The sequence below is a fragment of the Hibiscus syriacus genome, unplaced genomic scaffold (assembly GCF_006381635.1).
Source record: "Hibiscus syriacus cultivar Baekdansim isolate YM2019G1 unplaced genomic scaffold, ASM638163v2 tig00002840_pilon, whole genome shotgun sequence".
Classification (NCBI taxonomy): Eukaryota; Viridiplantae; Streptophyta; class Magnoliopsida; order Malvales; family Malvaceae; genus Hibiscus; species Hibiscus syriacus.
Window position 1 is genome coordinate 4,680,013 of NW_024061947.1, and position 22,414 is coordinate 4,702,426.

The window sequence follows — 22,414 nt, forward strand, 5'->3', positions numbered from 1 at the left end:
TAAACATTATGTAAAAAAAATCTTCAAAGAGAGAAACATTTAACCACAACTTGTGTAACGACTTGATGTTGGACATCATATGATAATACCATATACAATAAGATACTTATGAGTAGACAAAAAACGAAAACAAGAAAAGGGTAAGGTGACATTATCAACAGAGTGCATCCAAAGCAGCACAGCTCTATAAACTATGATATGTATTCTGCATGGTAACTTCCGAACAACTCATTAGGATATGGATTTATTAGTAATTACAATCATAAATGGTATTGGCATTGATTAATTATTTAATTGTTCTGTTTAATTATCAGCAGACGTGGCCAAATTATATATGCAAAACGTTAAGGTCGCAAGATCTGACGCCCAAAAAGCAGATTCCTTCCTATAACTTATAGTTTCTTGATTATTAAAAAATGTAATAGCTATAGAGTTGGTTTTCATCTGTTATCGATTAAATATTCTAATTTTATACATTATAGTCATCCGTTTAATTGTTTTATATCTCTTATAACTTAATTTTAATTTAAGTACACCAAGGATGGGTCCTTGATTATAGGATATTATTTTGTGGAGTCCCTCGATTATTAAAAATTATAAAATGGTTATATGACTATTCATAATTTATAAACTTTGTACTCTTCCATTAAAAAATTTGACGATTGTCTGAGTTGAATGTTAACATGTTAACTAAGATGTCCATAACCATTTGCGTTGTACAATCGTTTGAGATTCTGATATCAAATTTTATCATAACTCAATAGGTAGATTAACGTTCAGCTTAGGTTGTCGTCATATTTTTAACAGAAAATAATAAGTTTGAAACATATCAATAGTCAGGTGATTATTTTGTAACTTTTAATAGTCATGTGACTCAAAAAATAAATGTCCTATAGTTTGGGAACCAGTTTATAACTTTTAATAGACAGATGAACTAACAAAGCAATACCCTCTTATCGAGGACAATTTATTTACTTTATCCCTTAATTTAGTTGCATTACACGATATCTGAAAATGTTTATGATATTATCTGCATATAAGATCCCTTTCAGAGTTTTACATTCAATATATATATAATTTAAAGATAGAAGAGAAAATTACGAAAACTTTGGAATAAATTCGAGTTTAAAATTGAAATAAGGGTGAATTTTTTTAAGTTTGAAATTGAAATGAAAAATTAAATTGTACCTTCCTTATAGGGCCATGTCCTAATTTATAGTCTTTTAGCTAATATACAATAATTATGAAATAACGAAAGTTACGGTAGTTTTGAAATGAAAAAAAATCTTGTTTGTTTGTGACAAAAAGCAGGAAATTTATATCGTTGTCACTTTTATTTTGTCTTTGTGTGTCTGTACAGACTTTCTCTATCTTGTGAATTAGTGATCTTTCTAGGAGTTGTGTTTTCACATGGAGACCAAGTGGAGATAACACCCGTTTGCATATTGCTTAACAAATTTGAAATTTTTGTTGTTGCTCTGGTTTATTATGCTTATGTTATTACGTCAGGTGGCGGAATTTGATAATAGAACTTAAAAGGGTGAATTTAAAATTTTAAAAAAAATTATACGTTTAAATTAAAATTTTGAAGAGTTCAGTTTTTTTAAAATTAGGGTCTAAATAATTTTTTTTAAAAAAATTAGAGGCTTAATGAAAATTTTTAAAAATTATGAGAAATGTTAATTAAGAACGTATTTCATTTCAGTTGAAAGTAATTTTTAAAATATTTTTTAATTCAATTTATATCAATTATTTTATTTTAAATATATATTCATTATATGAATTCATAAATTTGTATCTCGAAAAATAAAAATTTAGGCACAAATATATATATATATATATTAAAATGTCTCTAAATATTTTGATTATACAAATATAAATTTTATAATTTATTGACTAAATTTTTATATTATGTGAATTTATTATAAAATTAAATCGATATATTCTTATGGCTATAAGTAATAAGTTGTGTTGTGTCATGAGCAAACAAAAAACTAGATGAATTTTGTTTCTTTGAATTTTTGTGTGAACATATGAATTTTAAGGGTTTATAAAATTTTATCTTATTAATATGATATCTCGATATATAATTTACATTGAAAAAAAATACTAAAATAGTTAATATATACAAAATTTAAATGCCTTTCAAAATATAATGTTGAGTTCTGTCACTGATCGACGATCTGATATAGTTAGAATCCATTTTTAAAAATGCCCTTCAAAAGATAATTTGTAGATGTATTTAGAATCTTTCACGAAACAAACTCTCATATTGGTTCTCTCAATCTTCATTTCTATGTCAATATTGAGTCTAGTTTTGAATAGAGAAACATAGAGATTATTGATAGTTAATAAATTTTTGTGGAAGATGAAAAATGTATTCAAGAGAAATTTTGATTTTATTTTTTTTCAAGTATAGATTATATATATATATATATATAGGGGTAGGATTCAATTATACTGTGTAAAATTATTTTAGTTTTATACCTTTTTAGGACGATTGGATGAGAAAAATTAAAGACTGATATTAATAGTAGAAAATGAGAATATATTCACTAAAAAAATAAGGAATTAATCATAATCTTTGATTTCTCTAAATCTAATCATCATAAAAAGATGTACTAACTCAATATATATATATATATATATATATTTACTAGTTATAAGTTAATAATAACTTTAAAAAGATTAATAATTTAGGTTATAAGTGTTTTTTATTAAATTAATTTTTTATGTTGAACAAGTTTTGATAGAATAAATTAAGGGTAAAATGTTTTTGGACTTTATTGAATTTATTCAACATTTTAAAAAATAATTCAAAATCCATGAAACAAGAATTTGAACACAAAAATAATTTTCTAGGTAACCAGTACCGATAATGTTCTTACAATATCTATATCATATGAACAATACCGATATTGTTCTTACAATATCGATACATAAGGTAAGAGAGGTATAGATACTCATCTGGCAGTACCGATATTGCTTTTTGTTTTCAAAAGTGTTCAGATTACAGTAGGAAAAATTGGTATCGATACTCAAAGGAGCATCGATACTACTTTAAATAGTAGTATTGATACCATAACTCCAGTATCGATACTGACCTAGCCTAACAGTTATTAATGACACTTGAAGAAGGTTACAACACATATCCAAGCAATCAACATTAGTTTTATTTTTCATTTTTTCTTATATATAGTGTTTTTGTGAGCTTAAATTGTAAAGGTTTAATATAAAATAAATGTCTAAATTATATTTAAAATTAACTTTTGGTGCTTAAAGAATTTTTCTCTAAAAATAGGTGCCTAAAAGTTTTCTCCATTACACTTTTAGGTACATACTGTTAAAAAAATCTAGACGTGACACGTGTCACGTAACAGTTTTTTTTAACGACAGTCACCTAAAAATATAACGGAGAAAATTTTAGACACTTATTTTTAACGAAAAATACTTTAGGCACTAAAATATTTTTTGAGATATTTTTAGACACTTATTTTGTATTAAGCCAATTGTAAACACTTACTTTTTAAAAGATTTCTTGTTTACCCAATTTTTTTATCTTTTGTAAAAGGTGAGAGATTCTATCTTAGCTTTTGAAAAGATATAGATTTGTAAAAAAGTTACTCTTGAGACTAGAAAAATAAAGAATAAATTAGTGAATTTGTTAAAAATCCTTAGTGTGGAAATAAAATAGTTGATGTAGACTTCATTAAGAAGTTAAATCACTCTAAATTTTGTCTATTGTTTATCTTTATTTCTCCATTCTCAACACTTCTCAAAAAGTCAATTCAATCTCTATTTACTATATTTTTCGGTTGTTTCATAGAGACTCAATTCTCAACATTTTAGTTTTAAAAAATATTTAATTTAAGTTTGAATCACTTGTTTAGACCATTTCAATTTTAGAATATTTCGAGTCTAAATTAACTTCGAATGGATCAATTTTAGTTTAAATTAATTTGAATTTTGATCAGATATGTATAGATTATTGACCTTTAATGGACAAATCATGTTTGGGTTTGGATTAATCTGATTAGAAGTTTTAATTTAAATCAGAATAAATTTAATTATCAATCAAATGGAATCTTTGAAAAAAATTATAGTTAAAAATAAAATTGATAAATACTAAGGTAGTGTTTGTTTTTACAGAGGTAAAAGGTCTGCAGTATGCGGATCACATATGCAGGCATTTGCAGCAGAAGAGGTGGGCCAAAAGTCTGCAGTCTGCAAGAAGAAGACTATTTGTTTTTTAACGTCTGCAGACTGCTAAAATAAACTGAAATATAAATAAACTGATTTTTTAAACTAAAAAAAGTTTTGCAATACTTAAATTTAAATAATCTATACAACTACAATAATAAATTTTTTTAAATAAATCAATCCATATTTTAAAATAAATCAATATATATTTTAAAACAAATTTTTCCATATTTAAAATAAATCAATCCATATTTTAAAATAAATCAATTCATATTTTAAAATAAATCAATCCATATTTTAAAATAAATCAATCCATATTTTAAAATAAAATTGTCCATATTTTAAAATAAATCAATCCATATTTTAAAATAAATCAATCCATATTTTAAAATAAATTTTTCCATATTTTAAAATAAATCAATCCATATTTTATAATAAATCAATCCATATTTTAAAATAAATCAATACATATTTTAAAATAAACCAATCCATATTTTTAAATAAATCAATCCATATTTTAAAATAAATCAATCCATATTTTAAAATAAATCAATCCATATTTTAAAATAAATCTTTCCATATTTTAAAATAAATCAATCCATATTTTAAAATAAACCAATCCATATTTTAAAATAAAATTTTCCATATTTTAAAATAAATCAATCCATATTTTAAAATAAAATTTTCCATATTTTAGATTAAATCAATCCATATTTTAAAATAAATTGTTCCATATTTTAAAATAAATCAATCCATATTTTAAAATAAATCAATCCATATTTTAAAATAAATCAATCCATATTTTAAAATAAATTTTTCCATATTTTAAAATAAATCAATTCATATTTTAAAATAAATCAATTCATATTTTAAAATAAATCAATCCATATTTTAAAATAAATCAATCCATATTTTAAAATAAATCAATCCATATTTTAAAATAAATCAATTCGTATTTTAAAATAAATTTTAAAATAGATTTAAATAATTTTAATTTCTTTGAAAATGTTTGAAGACCTTTGAAGATATAAAACCATGTCTGCACTAAGAAGACCTCGCGCAGACGTTAGAAGAGCTTTTGTCTTCTAAAAAAACAATCGGTCTGCGAAGTCTAATATCTGCGCGTGGTCTGCGCGGCGCAGACATAAGAGATTTGCAGACCTCACACAGTAAAAACAAACACCACCTAAAATTCCACATGAATTTCAGTCAAATGTACAATACAATACATAAACTTTAAATTGTTACAATTATACACTTGAGATTTTCATTATACTTCAATTATATACATAAAAATTTATTTTGAATAAATTATATATATTAAATAATTTTCATATTTTTTGATCAAATATTTTTCATATTAAATTAATATAATTATATATATATATATATTATTTGATCATAAAAATTAATAATAATTCAAATAATTTATAAAAATTTGAATAAAATCAAAATATATACAAAATTACATAAAATGAGAAGTAACATATGCCATTCTACATTTGAGCAAAAGTAATTTTTAGTGCCCTAGATAAAAGATAAGCATTAGGAGAAATGGGATGAAGAAGACAAGAGTTAGCAATTAAAAATGAACATTGTATCTGAAATTGAATCCAAAAGGGCTTTGTTTATTTTCAATTTTATTTTAACTAAAAAAGGGAAATTGGCCCTTGAAGCTTTAGAGAGACGTTATACCAATTTAGCCACCCTTACCTTCTTTTTCTATCCTTTAATTTACACCTGCTTCTGCCTGTCATAGGGATCGATCGACCGAATAATCGAGACATTATCTTTTAAAAAATTTAAATTAATATATATATTAATAATATTTTATTTCTCAAAAATTTTATAAATTCGAATTCTTTTAAAATTTTAAAAATTAGCCGTCAACATAAAATCATACGTGTTCCTGCATATCATCATTTTCAGCCCCGTCAAAAGGATTATTCATCCATATTTGTATATTTATTTATGTTTAATATTAAAGATTCTGAAATTGTTGGGCCATAATAATACTTATGTAGCATTATTTGCACACTTCATGGAACAAATTTGATAATAATAATGTTCTTTTCTTGATGATAATACATACATAGTGCTCCATGATTAAAAGGAAAAATTCGAAGCGTGGGAGAATTATATAACTAAAGGAATAAGGGAAGTACAACTGATACGACTGTTGGGATGCCAAATTGGTGGAATAACATTATCAAATAATGTTTTTGAGTCACATTTTATATAAGATAAATATATGAATTTATATTAAAAAATGAATTTATAATAATTTCAAAACAACGAATTTATAAAATTTTAGGAAGATAAAAATAAATTATTAATAAAAAATATATTTAAAATATATTTTTAGGAAGACATGCTCTTAATGTTTTGGATAACATTATTAAATAATAGTTTTTTTAAGTATCAAATAATAGTTTAGCCTCTCAACGTAGGAATGTAAACGAGTAGAGTCGAGTTCGAGTATTTTTGAGCTTGACTCGACTTGGAAAATCCAAAATTGAGTTCGACTCAAAAGTTTACAAGCTTAAAATTATCAAGTTTGACTCGAACTCAAAACAAAAAATCGAATCTCGACTTGAACTTGAAATCAAAAATTAAAACTAGACCATGAATTTGAAATAAAAAATTGATGCTTGACTCGAGCTCAAAAAAGCTTGAGTTCGAAACATTCTCAGACTAAACTCGATTGAAGCTCAAACTTGAACTCGAACATGAACATTAAGTACATAAAAACCTTATATTATATTTAAAAAAAGATATAAATATTAATATTATTAATAACTTAATTTGAAAATTAAAAAAATTAATATATTATATTTTACGAGTTGCTTACGAACTTTCCGAGTCAGATATGAAGTAGCTTGTTTCGATTCGTTGAAAACTAGAATAAGATTGAGCTCGAATCTTTCTCAAGAAAAAAAGTTTGAGCTCGAATCAAATTTATTTAATTGAAATATTAACTAGAATTTAATCGAATCAAACTCAAATAACTTACTAATTATATTGTCTCATTTACAAACCTCCCTCAATGGACAATGCATGCTGAAGTTAAGAAATTGAGCCTATTGTTGTTTAAACTGTAATTCGGAGAACTGGGCTGCTAGCTCCAATCTCGAAGGTGGCTTATCTGTTCTTACTAAGTGGGCCGTTGATATTTGTCAATCTTTTTTCCAGAAAAAATCAGAAAGCATCAAAATTTGTTTTTTTAAGCAATTATTTATATTATATTATTAAAAATTGTGACTCATTTTTGATTTTATAAACTATTTATAGTAAGAATATCAACCGAGTTAAAAATAATTATAAAAAGTTCAATAATAAGTGAATTATACATTAGTATATCGTTATAAATTATAAACTAAATGTATTTTTAATTGAAATTATATTATCATTTATTTATTAACATTTTACAAAATTATACATTATTAATATATCAAACATTAATCTTTACGAAATGTTTTATGTAGGAATCCGACATGTAAAACTCTTTGTAAGGAATTGGACAAATATCATTAGTAGATCTTTTTGGGCTCATTAATTGGCTTAAAATTTACACATGTTATCAGTTAATTAAATATTTGGCAAACATTCTTTACCGAACATGGAACATTCTTTTCTCTACTATTATTTGGCAAACATGGAACTTGGCTGAAATTGTTTTGTTTTCACCGACTCCTGCCCCTCCATAGATGATGTGTTCTATTTAAGTTCTTCATGCGCTTCGCATTTTGCCAACGGTAACTCTCACTCACCAGCCCCCAAGCTTTGACAAGCTGCGCCAATTTTATGGAAGCCTCCTCCAAGCGGGCGGTGTTGTATTAACACGGTCGGCATGGCCACTGGTTTCAGTTCAAAGGGGGGTTTTGATGGTTAATCATATGGAACTTGGCTCTTTGGTTTCTATAAAGCAATCGGTGTGACTAACCCGCTTCAAGCCGAGCTATGGGGTATTTATCTTGGTTTATGTGAAGCTTGGCAATATGGAGTTGAGTTACTGCAGATTCAATCGAACAACCTTCAAACCATTAATCTTCTCAACAATCTAAATGTTGGTGGCGATTATATCCTCCTTGTACGTGCTATCTGATACGTTGAGTTCCTCTGAATCTCCCGTGAAGATAATATGGTTACGGATAGTTTGACAAAACTTGCCCTTCCCCTTGATTACGAGATGCACAGGTTCTCCGAAGCACCAACATCCTATTGCGGAAGACGGTTATCGAATAGAGCAAAATCGCAACTGATAATTTGAAAAAAATAAAAATGAAGATAAAGAAAATACAAAATTTACGTGAAAAAACCCTAAATAATATAGGGTAAAAACCACGGGCAACGATAGAATAATTTCACTATGAGAAAATAGGAATTACAACCTCTCTCGATCTACCAAGGAGAAAACAATGATAATTCTCTCTTGATAAAAAGGATAAAACAACTCTCAAGAAACTCTCTAAATTCTCTCTAAACTCTCTAAATTCTCTCAAGAAAACAATGAGAAAGCTAGAATGTTTTGGGATGATTTTGAAGCTAAATGAGCTAGGGTATTTATAGTTGAAACTTAAGGACTAATTTGTAAATACCCTAAATTATAATGGCTAAAATTGAGGTTCTACCATTGTTGAAAAATCAACAATTGTGTACTGCTTTTTGACAATTGTATTTGGTGGATTAATTAAATCCAACTTTCCACCGAAAGTTGGTTTAATTTTCAACAATCTCTCATTTGAAGATTTGATTGAAACAATCATATCTTCACACCATTCTTTCTGCCTTGTACCATCATGTTGCTTATGTTTCTGACAGGCCACAAAAGGATCGACACCAAGTAAATTTATCGGTATTGATCGCCTTCGTCATGAAATCTGCTATGTTGTCTTTGGTATGGATCTTCTGCATATCTACCGTCCCTTCTTCCACCTTTTCACGAATGAAATGGTACTGAACTCGTATATGCTTTGTCCTTGAATGAAATGCTGGATTCATTACTAGATGCAAGGCGCTTTGACAGTCACAAAACAGAGAGACATACTCTTGATTGTGCCCAAGCTCCTTCAATAGCATCTTCAACCAAATTACTTCTTTACTGGCTTGTGTAGCTGCTACATATTATGCTTCTGTTGTTGACGTAGCCACAACTGACTGTAATTTTGAAACCCAGTTTACAGATCCACCAGCAATTTTGAACACATATCCTGTAGTAGATTTGCTTTTATCCAAATCTCCTGCATAGTCAGAATCTACATACTCATTGATTAATAAATTTGATCCTCCGTAACATAATGCAACATTTGAGGTCCTTTTGATGTATCTCAGGATCCTCTTTACCATATTCCAATGCTCTTTGCCTGGATTCGCTATGTATCGACTAACCACTCCCAGTGCTTGTGCAATGTCTGGTCTTGTGCATATCATAGCAAACATTAAACTTCTCACTGCTGATGCATATGGTACTCGAGACATCTTCATCCTCTCTTCTTCACTGGTAGGACTCATACTGGAGGATAATTTGAATTTAATAGGAAGATGGGTAGAAATTGGCTTATAATCTTGCATATTGAATCGTGACAAGATCTTCTTCAAGTAATTCTTTTGTGAAAGCCAAATCTTCCTATTACTTCTGTCTCGGTGAATTTGCATCCCTAGAATCTTGTTTGCTGATCCCAAGTCTTTCATTTCAAATTCCCTAGCCAGTTGTGCATTCAATTCTTCAATATGATCTTTGTTGGGTCTTGCAACCAACATGTCATCCACATACAACAATAATATAACAAAATTGTTATCACCAGACCTCTTGAAATAAGCACAAGGGTCTACATTAAGTCTGTTGTATCCAAGGCACATAATGAAGGAATCAAATCTCTTATACCAACACATCGACGCCTGATTTAGACCGTACAAAGATTTGTTCAACCTGCAAACCAAGTTCTTCTTTTCTTTTTCTTCAAAACCTTCAGGCTGGAGCATGTAAATCTTTTCTTCAAGATTTCCATGAAGAAAAGTTGTTTTCACATCTAGCTGCTCTAGATGTAAGTTCAATGTAGCACACATTGCCAAAACTACTCGAACTGTTGTTAGTCGAACCACAAGAGAAAATATTTCATTGAAATCAATACCTTCTTTTTGAGCATATCCTTTGACCACCAGTCTTGCACGATACCTCTCAACTTGATCGTCACCATTTCGTTTCATTTTGAAGGCCCATTTGTTACCAATTGGCTTGGTAGTGGCACAAGGTCCCATGTATTATTTTTATGAAGGGCTTCGATTTCTTTTTGCATCGCCATCATCCACAGTGAAGCATCTGAGCTGTTTATTGCCTCCTGGTATGTTGATGGCTCACCGTCCTCTATTAAAAGGCAGTATGCAATATTTCCTTCTATAACATAATCTGAGTACCAATTGGGACGTCTTCTCACACAATCTGATTGACGAGTTGTTGGAGCTTCAGAACTCTCTGGTTCTTGTTCATCATGTGCTGGTTCTGCTTCAGAAGAATCTCCTTGTTCAACCTCATTTTCCACATGTATTTGAGTAGTCTCTGACTTTTCAGCGCTATCATCGTCTTCTTTTCTTTGTAGCTTATCTTCTACAAAGATAACATCCCTGCTAATGATCACTTTGCGGGCAGTGGGATCCCACAAGCTATACCCGTTTACTCCATCAGCATACCCCAAGAATTTGCATTTCCTGGTTTTTTGATCTAACTTCGAAATTTCTTGAGAGTTGTACATCACATACACAATACTTCCAAATACATGGAGGTTTGAATAATCAGCTGGTTTACCAGTCCACATCTCCATTGGCCTCTTCAGCTCTATTGCAGTTGATGGAGCTCGATTCACCAAATAACAGGCGATATTGATTGCTTCTGCCCAGAATGATTTTTCTAGGCCTGCATCCCTCAACATTGCTCTTGTTCTTTCTAACAAAGTTCTGTTCATCCGCTCTGCCACCCCATTTTGTTGAGGAGTGTTCGCCACTGTGAACTGTCTTTTGATGCATTCTTTCCTGCAAAAGTCATCAAATTCTTCGCTTGTGTATTCTCCTCCATTATCTGTTCTGAAACACTTGATATTCTTTCTAGAATCAAGTTCCACCCGCGCTTTAAAGATTTTGAAAGTGGAAAACACATCTGACTTCTTCTTAATAGGGTACACCCAACATCTCCTAGAGTAGTCATCAATAAATGAGACAAAGTATTTTGTTTCGCCTAGGTATGTAACTGGTGCTTGCCATACGTCAGAGTGAACCAATTCTAGAACACTTTTGCCTCTAGAATTTGACGTGTTGAATTTCAACCGGTGCTGCTTACTTGTTATGCAATGCTCACACAAAGGAAGTGTTACCTTTGTTAAGCCTGGAAGTAGCTTTTGCTCCACAAGAACTTTCATTCCTTGTTTTGACATGTGTCCAAGTTTCTGATGTCATAGCATTGCAGAATCTGAACTACATGAGGCAACAAAGGCTTCTGTTTCTAACAATGTCTCTCCCTTCAGCATGTACAAGTTTGCTGCTATCTTTTCGCCTTTCAGCACCACAAGCGCTCCACAGAAAACCTTCATGATTCCTTTCCGTGTTTCAATCTTACTTGCATTATTATCCAACAATCCATAGGATAATAAATTTTTCTTCAGGCCTTTCACGTGCCGCACATCTCGAACAACTTTAATTGTTCCATCATACATCTTCAATTTGATGGTTCCCACGCCAATGATCTCTGAGGCATGATCATTGCAACTATACACATATCCTCCTGAGACAGGTTCATAATGATGGAACCATTCTCTTCTTGAGGTCATGTGATATGTTGCTCCCGAATCAATGAGCCATATGTCTGCATATCTATTTCTACCTTTCACGGTGGTTGACGCTTCACAGCATAGAGCATCTCCATCATCTGAAGTGTTTGTAGTATTGCCTTGTGGATTGGAGTTTTTATTTAGACTCCAACAATCCTTCTTCAAATGACCATTCTTTTCACAGTTGTAACACTTTAAATTCTTCTTGCTTCTTGACTTCGATCTACCATGTTTGTGACTGCTGCTTTGGCCACGTTCTGTTGATCTCCCTCTCATCGTTGTCAACGCTTCTGCTTATTGCAGATTTACTTGTCTGGCTTCCTTATTCTTGCGCCGATTTTCTTCTTATAGAACAATAGTTGCAACGTCATCGAAGACTAGACTGGTGACATTACTGTTTGTCAAGTTGATGATGAGTTGATCATACGAATCCGGTAGACTTTGAAGTAGAAGTTCAGCACGTTCTTGTTCTCCTATTTTACAGCTTAAGGATGTAAGCTGAGAAAATAAGGTATTCATTGTATTTAAGTGCTCCGTCACTGAAGTAGATTCTGGCATACGGAGAGTGTACAATTTTCTCTTAAGGAAAATTTTATTGTGCAGCGATGTGGCCTCGTACAATTTGGTGAGATGATCCCATATCTCCTTAGCTGTCTTCTTCTCCTTGATGCTTGACAATACTTCATCTGCTAATGCTAGATGAAAGTTTACCATAGCATTCCCGTCAATTTCGATCCATTTGTTATCGTCTGTGAAATCTACCGGCCTTTCACTGATAGTTGCTAGATAACCGTCTTTCCTCAGGATGGCCTTCATCTTCAATTTCCACAATGAGAAATTTCTTCCATTAAATTTTTCAATATCAAATTTCGTTGCCATAGCTTCTATTACAGATAGCTCCCACTATTTCACTATCATGAATAGTTCTCTGGAACCTTCAAAGAATGGGTAATAACTTCTTACTTTCTTATGTTGGAGGATCCACTTTTTGGTGGCAACCACAAAGACAATAAGCAGATATTACACACTCTAATCTGGCTCGGATACCAATTGTTGCGGAAGACGGCTATCGAATAGAGCAAAATCGCAACTGATAATTTGAAAAAATAAAAATGAAGATAAAGAAGACACAAAATTTACGTGAAAACCCCTAAATAATATAGGGTAAAAACCACGGGCAACGGTAGAAGAATTTCACTATGAGAAAATAGGAATTACAACCTCTCTCGATCTACCAAGGAGAAAACAATGATAATTCTCTCTTGATAAAAAGGAGAAAACAACTCTCAAGAAACTCTCTAAATTCTCTCTAGTATTGGAAGAAAGCTAGAATGCTTTGGGATGATTTTGAAGCTAAATGAGCTAGATTATTTATAGTTGAAACTTAAGAACTAATTTGTAAATACCCTAAATTATAATTGGTTAAAATTGAGGTTCTACCATTGTTGAAAAATCAACAATTGTGTACTGCTTTTTGACAATTGTATTCGGTGGATTAATTAAATCCAACTTTCCACCTAAAGTTGGTTTAATTTTCAACACATCCATTCTCCCTTTGGCTCATAGGGACATTGCTGACCCTCTTTATGTGAAATTTGATGTAATTGCTCAAGTACTTTGCCTCATCTGAATTCAAAAAAATAAAATAAAAATATTAACACATCATCAAAATTTTAAACTAAATCCATTTGAATTAACTTTTGATGATTTTTATTAATTAATTTAACATAAAATTATATAATGCAAATACATAAGATTTAGCTTCGGAATAGAAATAGAGAGTGAGAATCGAAATCTTGATTACGAGTGTATGAACCAAAGCTGCCTTTAACTTGCAACTACCTTTCGTCAGTATAGTTGCAGATAACCGGATCATAATGCATGAAAAATATACCCAATAGACATGAAGAAAATAATATTACTTTTTTTCTTCTTTTAAATATACCCTTTATCTAAAAAAAAACTTGGCAGTCATAAAGAATTCTTTTTTTATCTATTCAAAACTAGAGCAATATTGATATAGGCGCGGATAGAGATGTAAACGAATCGAGTTAAGCTCAAGTATTATTGAGTTCGTCTCTAAAAGTTTAAAGCTGAACTCGACTCTACTCGACTCTAAAACTCGTTAAGATTTTGAAACTCGAATTCGAACATGAACCTTAATTACATGAAAAATCTTATAATGTATTTTAAAAATAACTTATAAATATGTTAATATTATTAAGAATTTAATTTTAAAAATTAAAATTTTAATATATTATTTTTTGAGTTGCTCACTAGCTTTACAAGTCCAATATCAAATAGCTCGTTTCAACTCGATAAATACTTGAGTCGAGCTCGACTAGAGTCCATTTGATGTGAGTTTTGATCGAGTTCAACTCAAGTAACTCTCGATCTATCTCGTCTTGTTTACAACCCTAGATGTGAAGAGTTTAGAGAACCAATATGAAAAATTGCTCCACGATCAAATTTGAATACATCGATAAACTGTGGCAAAAGAGAATCTAATTATATGAGAATGTTGATCTTTTCATATTAGGAGATGCGCAGACATAAATGCAACACGAAACACCAAACTATCATAACAATAAATAAAATTGTGGCATAAAAATAGAAGAAAAAAACAAATGCTTCATTAATATGTAAAAAGCAGGAAATCAAAACAGAGAGTAATTAGTTTAGATCTAAACTAAAAGAAAATTAAGTAAAAAGAAAAAAATAAGAAAAAAAGGCAACGGTATAAAAATCACTGTCAAAGGCAACATTTTGAAATAAAGACCAGAGAATCACTTTAAGAGAAAAATTAAATTAATGTTTGTAATACTTTCATTATACTTTAATTTGAATTATAGATTAATAAGATATGAAATCAGGTCAGATAAATTGCGATAACTCGAGCTAAGTTATAATGAATCGGGTAAACTACATGGGTGACCACCCAACTATGGTCAAAAATCAATTTGACAATCAAAGTTTCAATTGAATCAATCAGACTACCCAATAATTTAAATAGTTCAATCAAACTACCCACCGTTAGTTTTTAACAGAGATGGTGACATGTCCGTTAATAAAAATGGCATAATTATACATTTGGTCCTTAATATTTATAAATCCTGTCAATTTAGATATAATTTATTTTAATTAAAATAAAATTTAATATCCAATTAATTGGTGACACATGTAATTACCTAGTTGGAGCATATTTTCTTAATTTTTTATTTATGTAATATATTTATTTTTCTATCAGTAAGGTGGTGACACGTGTTACCACCTTATTAAAGTGAGAAAATAATAAGTGAAAGTGTGTCTAGATGGAATCAAACTTAGGTCACCCGTTTAGCCAAGGTCAGGTCTAAACAACTGCACCAAATCCCCTTTTAGTTCCAAATCAAATTAGGATAGTGTCGAGTTACTGTCGGGGAAGGTCCAGCCGACCTAAGTCGCGACTGAACAGTACTGTCGGCCATGGAAAGCACCCCTGATCGCTCAGGTTACGTGCTACCACAGTTGTCGTATGGTGGTCAGCCGCTTGGTGTTACAATAAGGTTGATTGTGACTCCCTGACTCGTGGAGGCTGTTGTCGGTGCACCCTCGTCGCCGACAGTCGCCTTCGATGTACCGACATAACCTTTATTCGAACCAAATACCTATTACCGATCTCTATTTTGAATAGGAAAATCATTAATTATTAATTTACAGTTTTTTATATTTTAAAATTTTAATCAAATAAATAATTATAGACTTTTATTTATTAATTATAATTTTTAATTGAATAAATAATTATTGATTGTATTTATTAATTATAATTTAATAGCTATATACAATATTAAATTATAATTAATAAAAAAAAATAAAGTTTTTTATTAATAAAAGTTAAGAATTATTTCTTCCATTAATAAAAATTAAAAGCAATAAAAAATTGTAAATTATATTCAAATATGTGATTGAACTTTAATTTAATCCTTTATCCCAATTTGCATTTTTATTTCTTCTTTTTTTCTGTCAGTAAATGAAATAAATATATAAAACATGTTGTGATTTGGAACTAAAAGGGGACTTGGTGCAGTGGTTTAGGTGTGACCTTGGTTAACCGGGTGACCTAAGTTTGATTCTATCCGGGCACACTTTCACTCATTATTTTCTCACTTTAATAAGGTGGTTGGTAGAAAAATAAATATATTACATAAATAAAAAAATTAAGAAAATATGCTCCAACTAGGTAATGATATGTGTCACCATTTAATTGGATATTAAATTTATTTTAATTAAAATAATTTATATCCAAATTGATAGGATTTATAAATATTAAAGACCAAATGTATAATTATGTCATTTTTATTAACGGACACATCACCATCTCTGTTAAAAACTAACAGCGGGTAGCTTGATTGAACCATTTAAATAGTTGGGTGGTCTGATTGATTAAATTAAAATTTCGGTGGTCAAATTGATTTTTAACCATAGTTAAATGGTCACCCGTGTAGTTTACCCTAATGAATCAGATAAATGTAATCTATCACTAAACCTCTCAAAATTAACAATTGGTTGATCTGCATAATGTATAAATTATTTTTTAAATTTTAAAGTATATAAACCAAAATACACTACGTGTTGTAGCACATGTAGCTATAAAATACTTTTCCCCCCAAATATTCATGCTTTTCTTTTCTTTTATGAATTTAAGACATTATTTACCAACATAATTTGTTCAAGTGATAGATAACTTAATATCGTTTAAGCAAGATTTCAAGTTTGAATTATTGTGTATACAAAAAAAATCTCCGATGGGAGACTCAACCACCAAAGATATGTGTGCGACGTGAATCGATCCAGATTAGTCAAAATAAACCTTAAAAGAGTGAGTACAAAGAAAAAAAACTGAAAAAAGAACTAGACAAGATGGGGGGTAGGGGAAGTTGAAACTTCAACTATTGAATTACAAGGCACTTTCTATGATTGTCACAACTTATCCCAAGGAATATAATAAAGATAAAAGATTATGTATTCCAATCTTCCAATGTCACTTAATTTACCTTTATCTAACCGATTAAAGGGGGGGGGGGAAGCAAATTCAAACCTTACCGTGTATTAACTTTAAGGATCATGTGACCATTTTCATCTGAGGTTTAGCTGTTTTCTTGTTTTGTTCAGAAGCATGTTTGGGATTTTGTCTCGAACATGCTTGTAGTTTGTGAGATGCAAATCTTGATTATTGACCAAGATTATGTTTAATGTGAGAGCTTAGTTGGAAGGTTCCAAAGGATGGCAATGGCATCTCAGTTAGTTATTTATGGATTAGATTCCCCAAAAGAAATAATTGAAGTCCCACCAGATTAATATGGTAAAGGGAAGGGAGATCCCACTGTTTTTCAAAGTCGGTCTTGTAACAAACATTAATTAAAAACACATGGAACATTGGATCCTGACATTATAGGGATTCCAACTGGTGACTTGTTTAAATATGGAGACTTCCTTATTTAATTCCCAACACCCTCCAAAGAAATTACAGTACATATGATCTGTTGTCTGTCAGAAAAAAGAAGAAGAAAAAGAACAGACTTCTTTATTTGTTTCAATGTACGAACTTTAATAGAACCACTACACATTACTGTTTTTTTCTTTCTTTCACTTGAACTTGAACTGTTAGAAGTTAATTATAATAAAATGTAAAATAAAATAATGTTGCTAATTTGGGTTAATTAACATATTTTCCTGACTTGGTTTTCTGTAATAAATCAATAATCTGATTAAATATATAAGCAACTGCACTTTCTTATGATTCTTATATTCAGGCTAAAATATAAGACTTAATATAAAAAATCTAAATTATATCTCTTTTTTTCATTTAGGCGCCTATTTTTTTCGGCTAATGTAAATGTCTAACTTTTTTTTTATTATTTTAAGTGTTTGATCCATTACTAATTTAATAGTGCTTAGTTCATATATCACCTTAGAAGTAAAAGTTCTTTATGTACCAACTTGGGAGTAGGTTCCTAGTTGAAGTACCATATGTATATTTAAATCTTTTATTCAGTATTTAATTAATTTTTTTAATAGTATGATGTGATTATAAGATAATATATATTTATAATATTTTTTAATTATTGACAACACACCCTACATACATAACTGTTTGAACTTAAGATCTAAATAAAAAACATTCTTTTTAACCACCGAAATCACTCAATTAATCCATTACTTGATAGAGGTAAAAAAAAGGAGAAAATAAAATTCGACTCTTCAAAAAATATATTTTGAACCAAACTCACATCTTTCACATTTTCCCTAATATCTTTCTCATTTTTTCTCACTTTTTTTCCCTACTAAACGAACTCAAAATTTATTTTCTTTCTGTTCTTTTCACTCCAGATTTCCAATTTTTTTAATTCGATTAGATCCTTAACCTCCATTTAGATAATAATTATGGATCGATCAGTTGTTTTTTTCCACAATAAGTCTACAAAACTCCATATCACAATTGGTTTTGTTTTCCTTTTCAAAATTTTGGTGGAAAGTGATAAGTTGGGATCTTGGTCCCATGTGTTTTACTAATTACTTATAGGTCAAAAACCCTGTCGTCTTCAACCACATATGGCATATCTGTATTTTCCCAAAAGTCTACAACTACTCCCCCGTATCTACAGGAATACAAGCAGACTTTCCAAGCTTAATTAACTGCGATTTATATCAGTCCGAGGCCAAAGTTGCGAGGAAATTATGCATGGCTACCTCAGTAGAAAAAGACACGTTCTTTATTCTTAATACCGCTTTCAGTACTTAGTTTAACTTTAAAATGTGGAATTTCAGTGCCCCTTTTCTCTTTCTGTATCCAAATAAGTATTTGCAAGTTGGTGAACACAGAGAGATATTTTTTTAAAGAAATGACATTTGAATCGCAACAAAAGAAAAACAGAAATTAATTGTTTAGTTGTTGAAGACGAGAGGTATTAAACTCCAAAACACAGTCAGATAGGTGATAACCCAGCAGGAAAATTATTTTATTCCTTGGAGTGGTAATTTTGGCGGATATTAAGCCTTAATAGCCGATCACGAGTGGCTTGTTTACTGTATTTTTAATGATTTTTAGATGTTAAAACCTACCATAGCTGATTCATAGACCTCATCTCCAAGTCACTTTGCCATAAATGGCCCCGGTTCCACTTTTTAAATAGTGAAAGATGTTGCAGAGTTCAAACTATGTAAGCCGGTCATGTGGGGGGGGGGGAATCCTTGAGATTTGCTTGCTTCCAAAGTCCAAAAGATTCCCTGCCATGGCCTAAGATTTTAAGGACTCCAAAATACATCCGGTCAAAAAAAATTTATCAATTGCCTAACTTTTTTAAATAAACTGGATAATATTTCAGGTTGGTTGAAATCGAAAATATTAAGTTATTTATAATAAATTATATAAATTACATAATTATTTTGATTACAATTTAAAAATTGTTGTCAAAAAATTTATGTAACATTCTCTATTGTAACCGAAATTATTATAAATTGTCTGAATTTTTAGATTAAACACGATAACATTTTAGGTGAAAATCTGTTGTTGTAATGTAACATTCTCGATTGTAACTGAAATTATTATCAATTGTATTACTGTTGAGAATAGACAAATAACATTTTAGATTAAAAACCTGTCATAAATTAACCGTAGATTTTCTCGTTGCACAGCAGAATTATGATTACCGGATTCGAACCCGTATTTAGTTATGGGGCAAATCGAAAGAAATTAGACATTTACTGAGATAAAGGAGGTTAAATATAAGGGTTTTTGGAGAAAGAGTGACTTATTATCCCTAATCAGTCACATTTGGTTGGTGCAAGTGTACCCTAACAGGGTGTTATCCAACTCTAAAATCCTTGGAAGAGACAAAAGGCAACACTGCAACACTATTCCTAATAAATCAACAAATTGGGTGGCAAAGCTTCAAATAACATAAAAGTCAAGTGGCAAATTAGTAATCAAGACCCTTTATAACTCCATTAGAGAACATGGTTCAGGATTCCCGTACACAAAATGTTCAAATTAAAAATGGTGGTTGGTCCTTACCTAAAGACCATGCTCCTCCTTCCACCCTTTTCTTTGAGACCAAAGCCATCTTCTTCTTTAAGCTCCACGAAAATCAAAAGCCAAATTCACACCCTTGTCTATGCTCAGGCTTGCCGTCTAATCCGAGCATTTTCAAAAGCAAAGTCCACTTTCACTCGAATCTGTAAGCAAAATAAGCCTATAAGATACTTGATTTCCTACTCAAAGACCACAAAAAACAAGTACAAGCACAAGAAGCTCGTCTTTGGTTCATTTAGGCTACACTATAATTGGCGTTCTTCACATGTTACACCGGTTCCGGCTCCGGTACTCGAAGGGTGCACCGCAACTCATTCGTACTATGATTCGATCTGGGATTCAATGATTTCAGCTGAGCAATGTGAGGAGGATACTGTGGAGTCTGAGCTTTCGGGTTACCTTCAATGGCTAGAAGAAAAGAAGGCTAATGGGAATTCCACGGCTGAGGCGGATCTTAATGAGATTGATAAGCTAGCAGAATTGTTTATAGCCCATTGTCATGAAAAGTTTATGTTGGAGAAGCAAGAGTCTTACAGGAGATTCCAGGAAATGATGGCTAGAAGCTTGTGAATGTTATTTCTTCTTAATTATTAGCAAATAAATCTTCTTTGTTCTGCTTAGCCTAAGCTTTTTTTTATGTAACGTATATTGATAGGGTTAGAGATTTAAATTACGGTTACAGCTGTAGTCATTATAAATATCGTAGTTGTATAATAATGATTTGGGACGACAACTTTATCACTATATAACAATCGATATTTACATTCGTGATGGGTAGATAAAGTGTCAATGAGAGGGAGGGTTTTTCTTTTTCTTTTTTGTTCTTTTGATGTCCTTGTAAAACTTTTCCTTTTTGTTCTTCCCTTATGTTGTGGTGAATTTGTTTCCTCTCTCCACTTCCAATGTTATGTATATTAGTTGGAGTAATTTCAGCATTGGCAAATCCTCTTTTGTTACGTTCAAGGAAACAAATTCAGTAAAAAAAATTGCAGATTTTTGTGAGCACTTTCTTTGAGACAGGTGGTAAATGAATGTTCTATTCTGTAGCTATGGCTAGGTTACAGAGCCAAAATAATTATAAAATCCACTTTCATTAATAAATTAGGTTAATTTGGGATCAGAAACTTCATCATCTGTTAAAGTCATCGAGTTATTACACTTCTACCAATGTAACTTTTCCAACCCATATAAACAAATGGAGTATATATATTGTCCAACTTGTGTAAGAACCATGAACACCTGAAATCAATGATTTAAACAGTTCCCCAATTATTAGTTCACAAATATTGACATGGCAAACTGTACTGGATTCAAGATTTCCTTGTCATCAAAACTAGGTTTGCTCCGACTAATATCTCCTGATGATTGCGAAGTTCACTGGTCCATCACTTTATTGACTTATAACCATCCTAATCATCTCGGTATCTGTGTTAATATTTTTGTTAGGGGGAATGATCAAATTATGACCTTCGCAAACGATTTATCTTTTTTGATTTAAAAGAAAAAACATAATTTGTGATCCATAATAAAATTATAAACAATGAATGTCATTTGATATTGAAGTTTTAAAGAATACGAAAGAGAGAAAAAAAGAGTTTTTACCAAAGGTATAATTAGTTATTGTGATTGGATGTTAAACATATTTCGAGTCATTTTGCGGATACGGTAAGAATATTGAACTATATTCATTTTAAATTTACGAATATTATGGAATCAATTATATATGATTTAAATTGTTAGAATTTATTTAAAGAACACATAAATAGTAGTTCAAATTTTAATGCTCAGAATTTATTTATTAGGAAAATGATCGTATATTAGAAGTTTTTATTTGCAAACAGAAGATGACAACACTGAGGCGTATCTAGCCATATTTGTCAATGGTTGGATTCAATTACTTAGCAAAAGTTGAATGAGGTTGTAAACTTGAACCCGCCTTGATTTCTACACTCATTGAGAGATGGAGGCCAGACACTCACATGTTCCATCTATCATGTGGGAGTGCACGATTACACTGGAGGATATTTCAATGCAACTCGGGCTACCGGTAGATGGAACTGTCATATGTGGTGTGGCAGATGATGATTGGGGGGGTCTATGCATGGAGTATCTTGGGAAGACGTCGCCCAGTTTCAACAGTGATCAAATAAGATTATCGTGACTAAAAAGTGAATTTAAAGAGTTGTCCGAAAATTGTTCGGAGGACGACACAAAAGCATTTTGTTGGGCATATATTCTACAACTCATTGGAGGGATATTGATGCCCAACAAATCTTGGAATCAGGTGCATTGTATGTGGTTGTGGTATCTGATTGATTTTGAAGAA

General features: G+C 30.6%; 1 protein-coding gene across 1 annotated transcript; it reads left to right on the plus strand.

The window, feature by feature from the left end:
• Nucleotides 1-20,046: 20,046 nt before the first annotated feature.
• Nucleotides 20,047-20,736, plus strand: LOC120153393. Its single transcript, XM_039165353.1, has one exon. The coding sequence runs from the start codon at nt 20,053-20,055 to the stop codon at nt 20,656-20,658; it is 606 nt and encodes a 201-aa protein (XP_039021284.1). The 5' UTR covers nt 20,047-20,052; the 3' UTR covers nt 20,659-20,736.
• The last annotated feature ends 1,678 nt before the right edge of the window (nt 20,737-22,414 follow it).

Bases quoted from the DNA above. Each gene is read 5' to 3' on its own strand.
- LOC120153393 (XM_039165353.1), top strand. From the start codon at position 20,053: ATGGTGGTTGGTCCTTACCTAAAGACCATGCTCCTCCTTCCACCCTTT.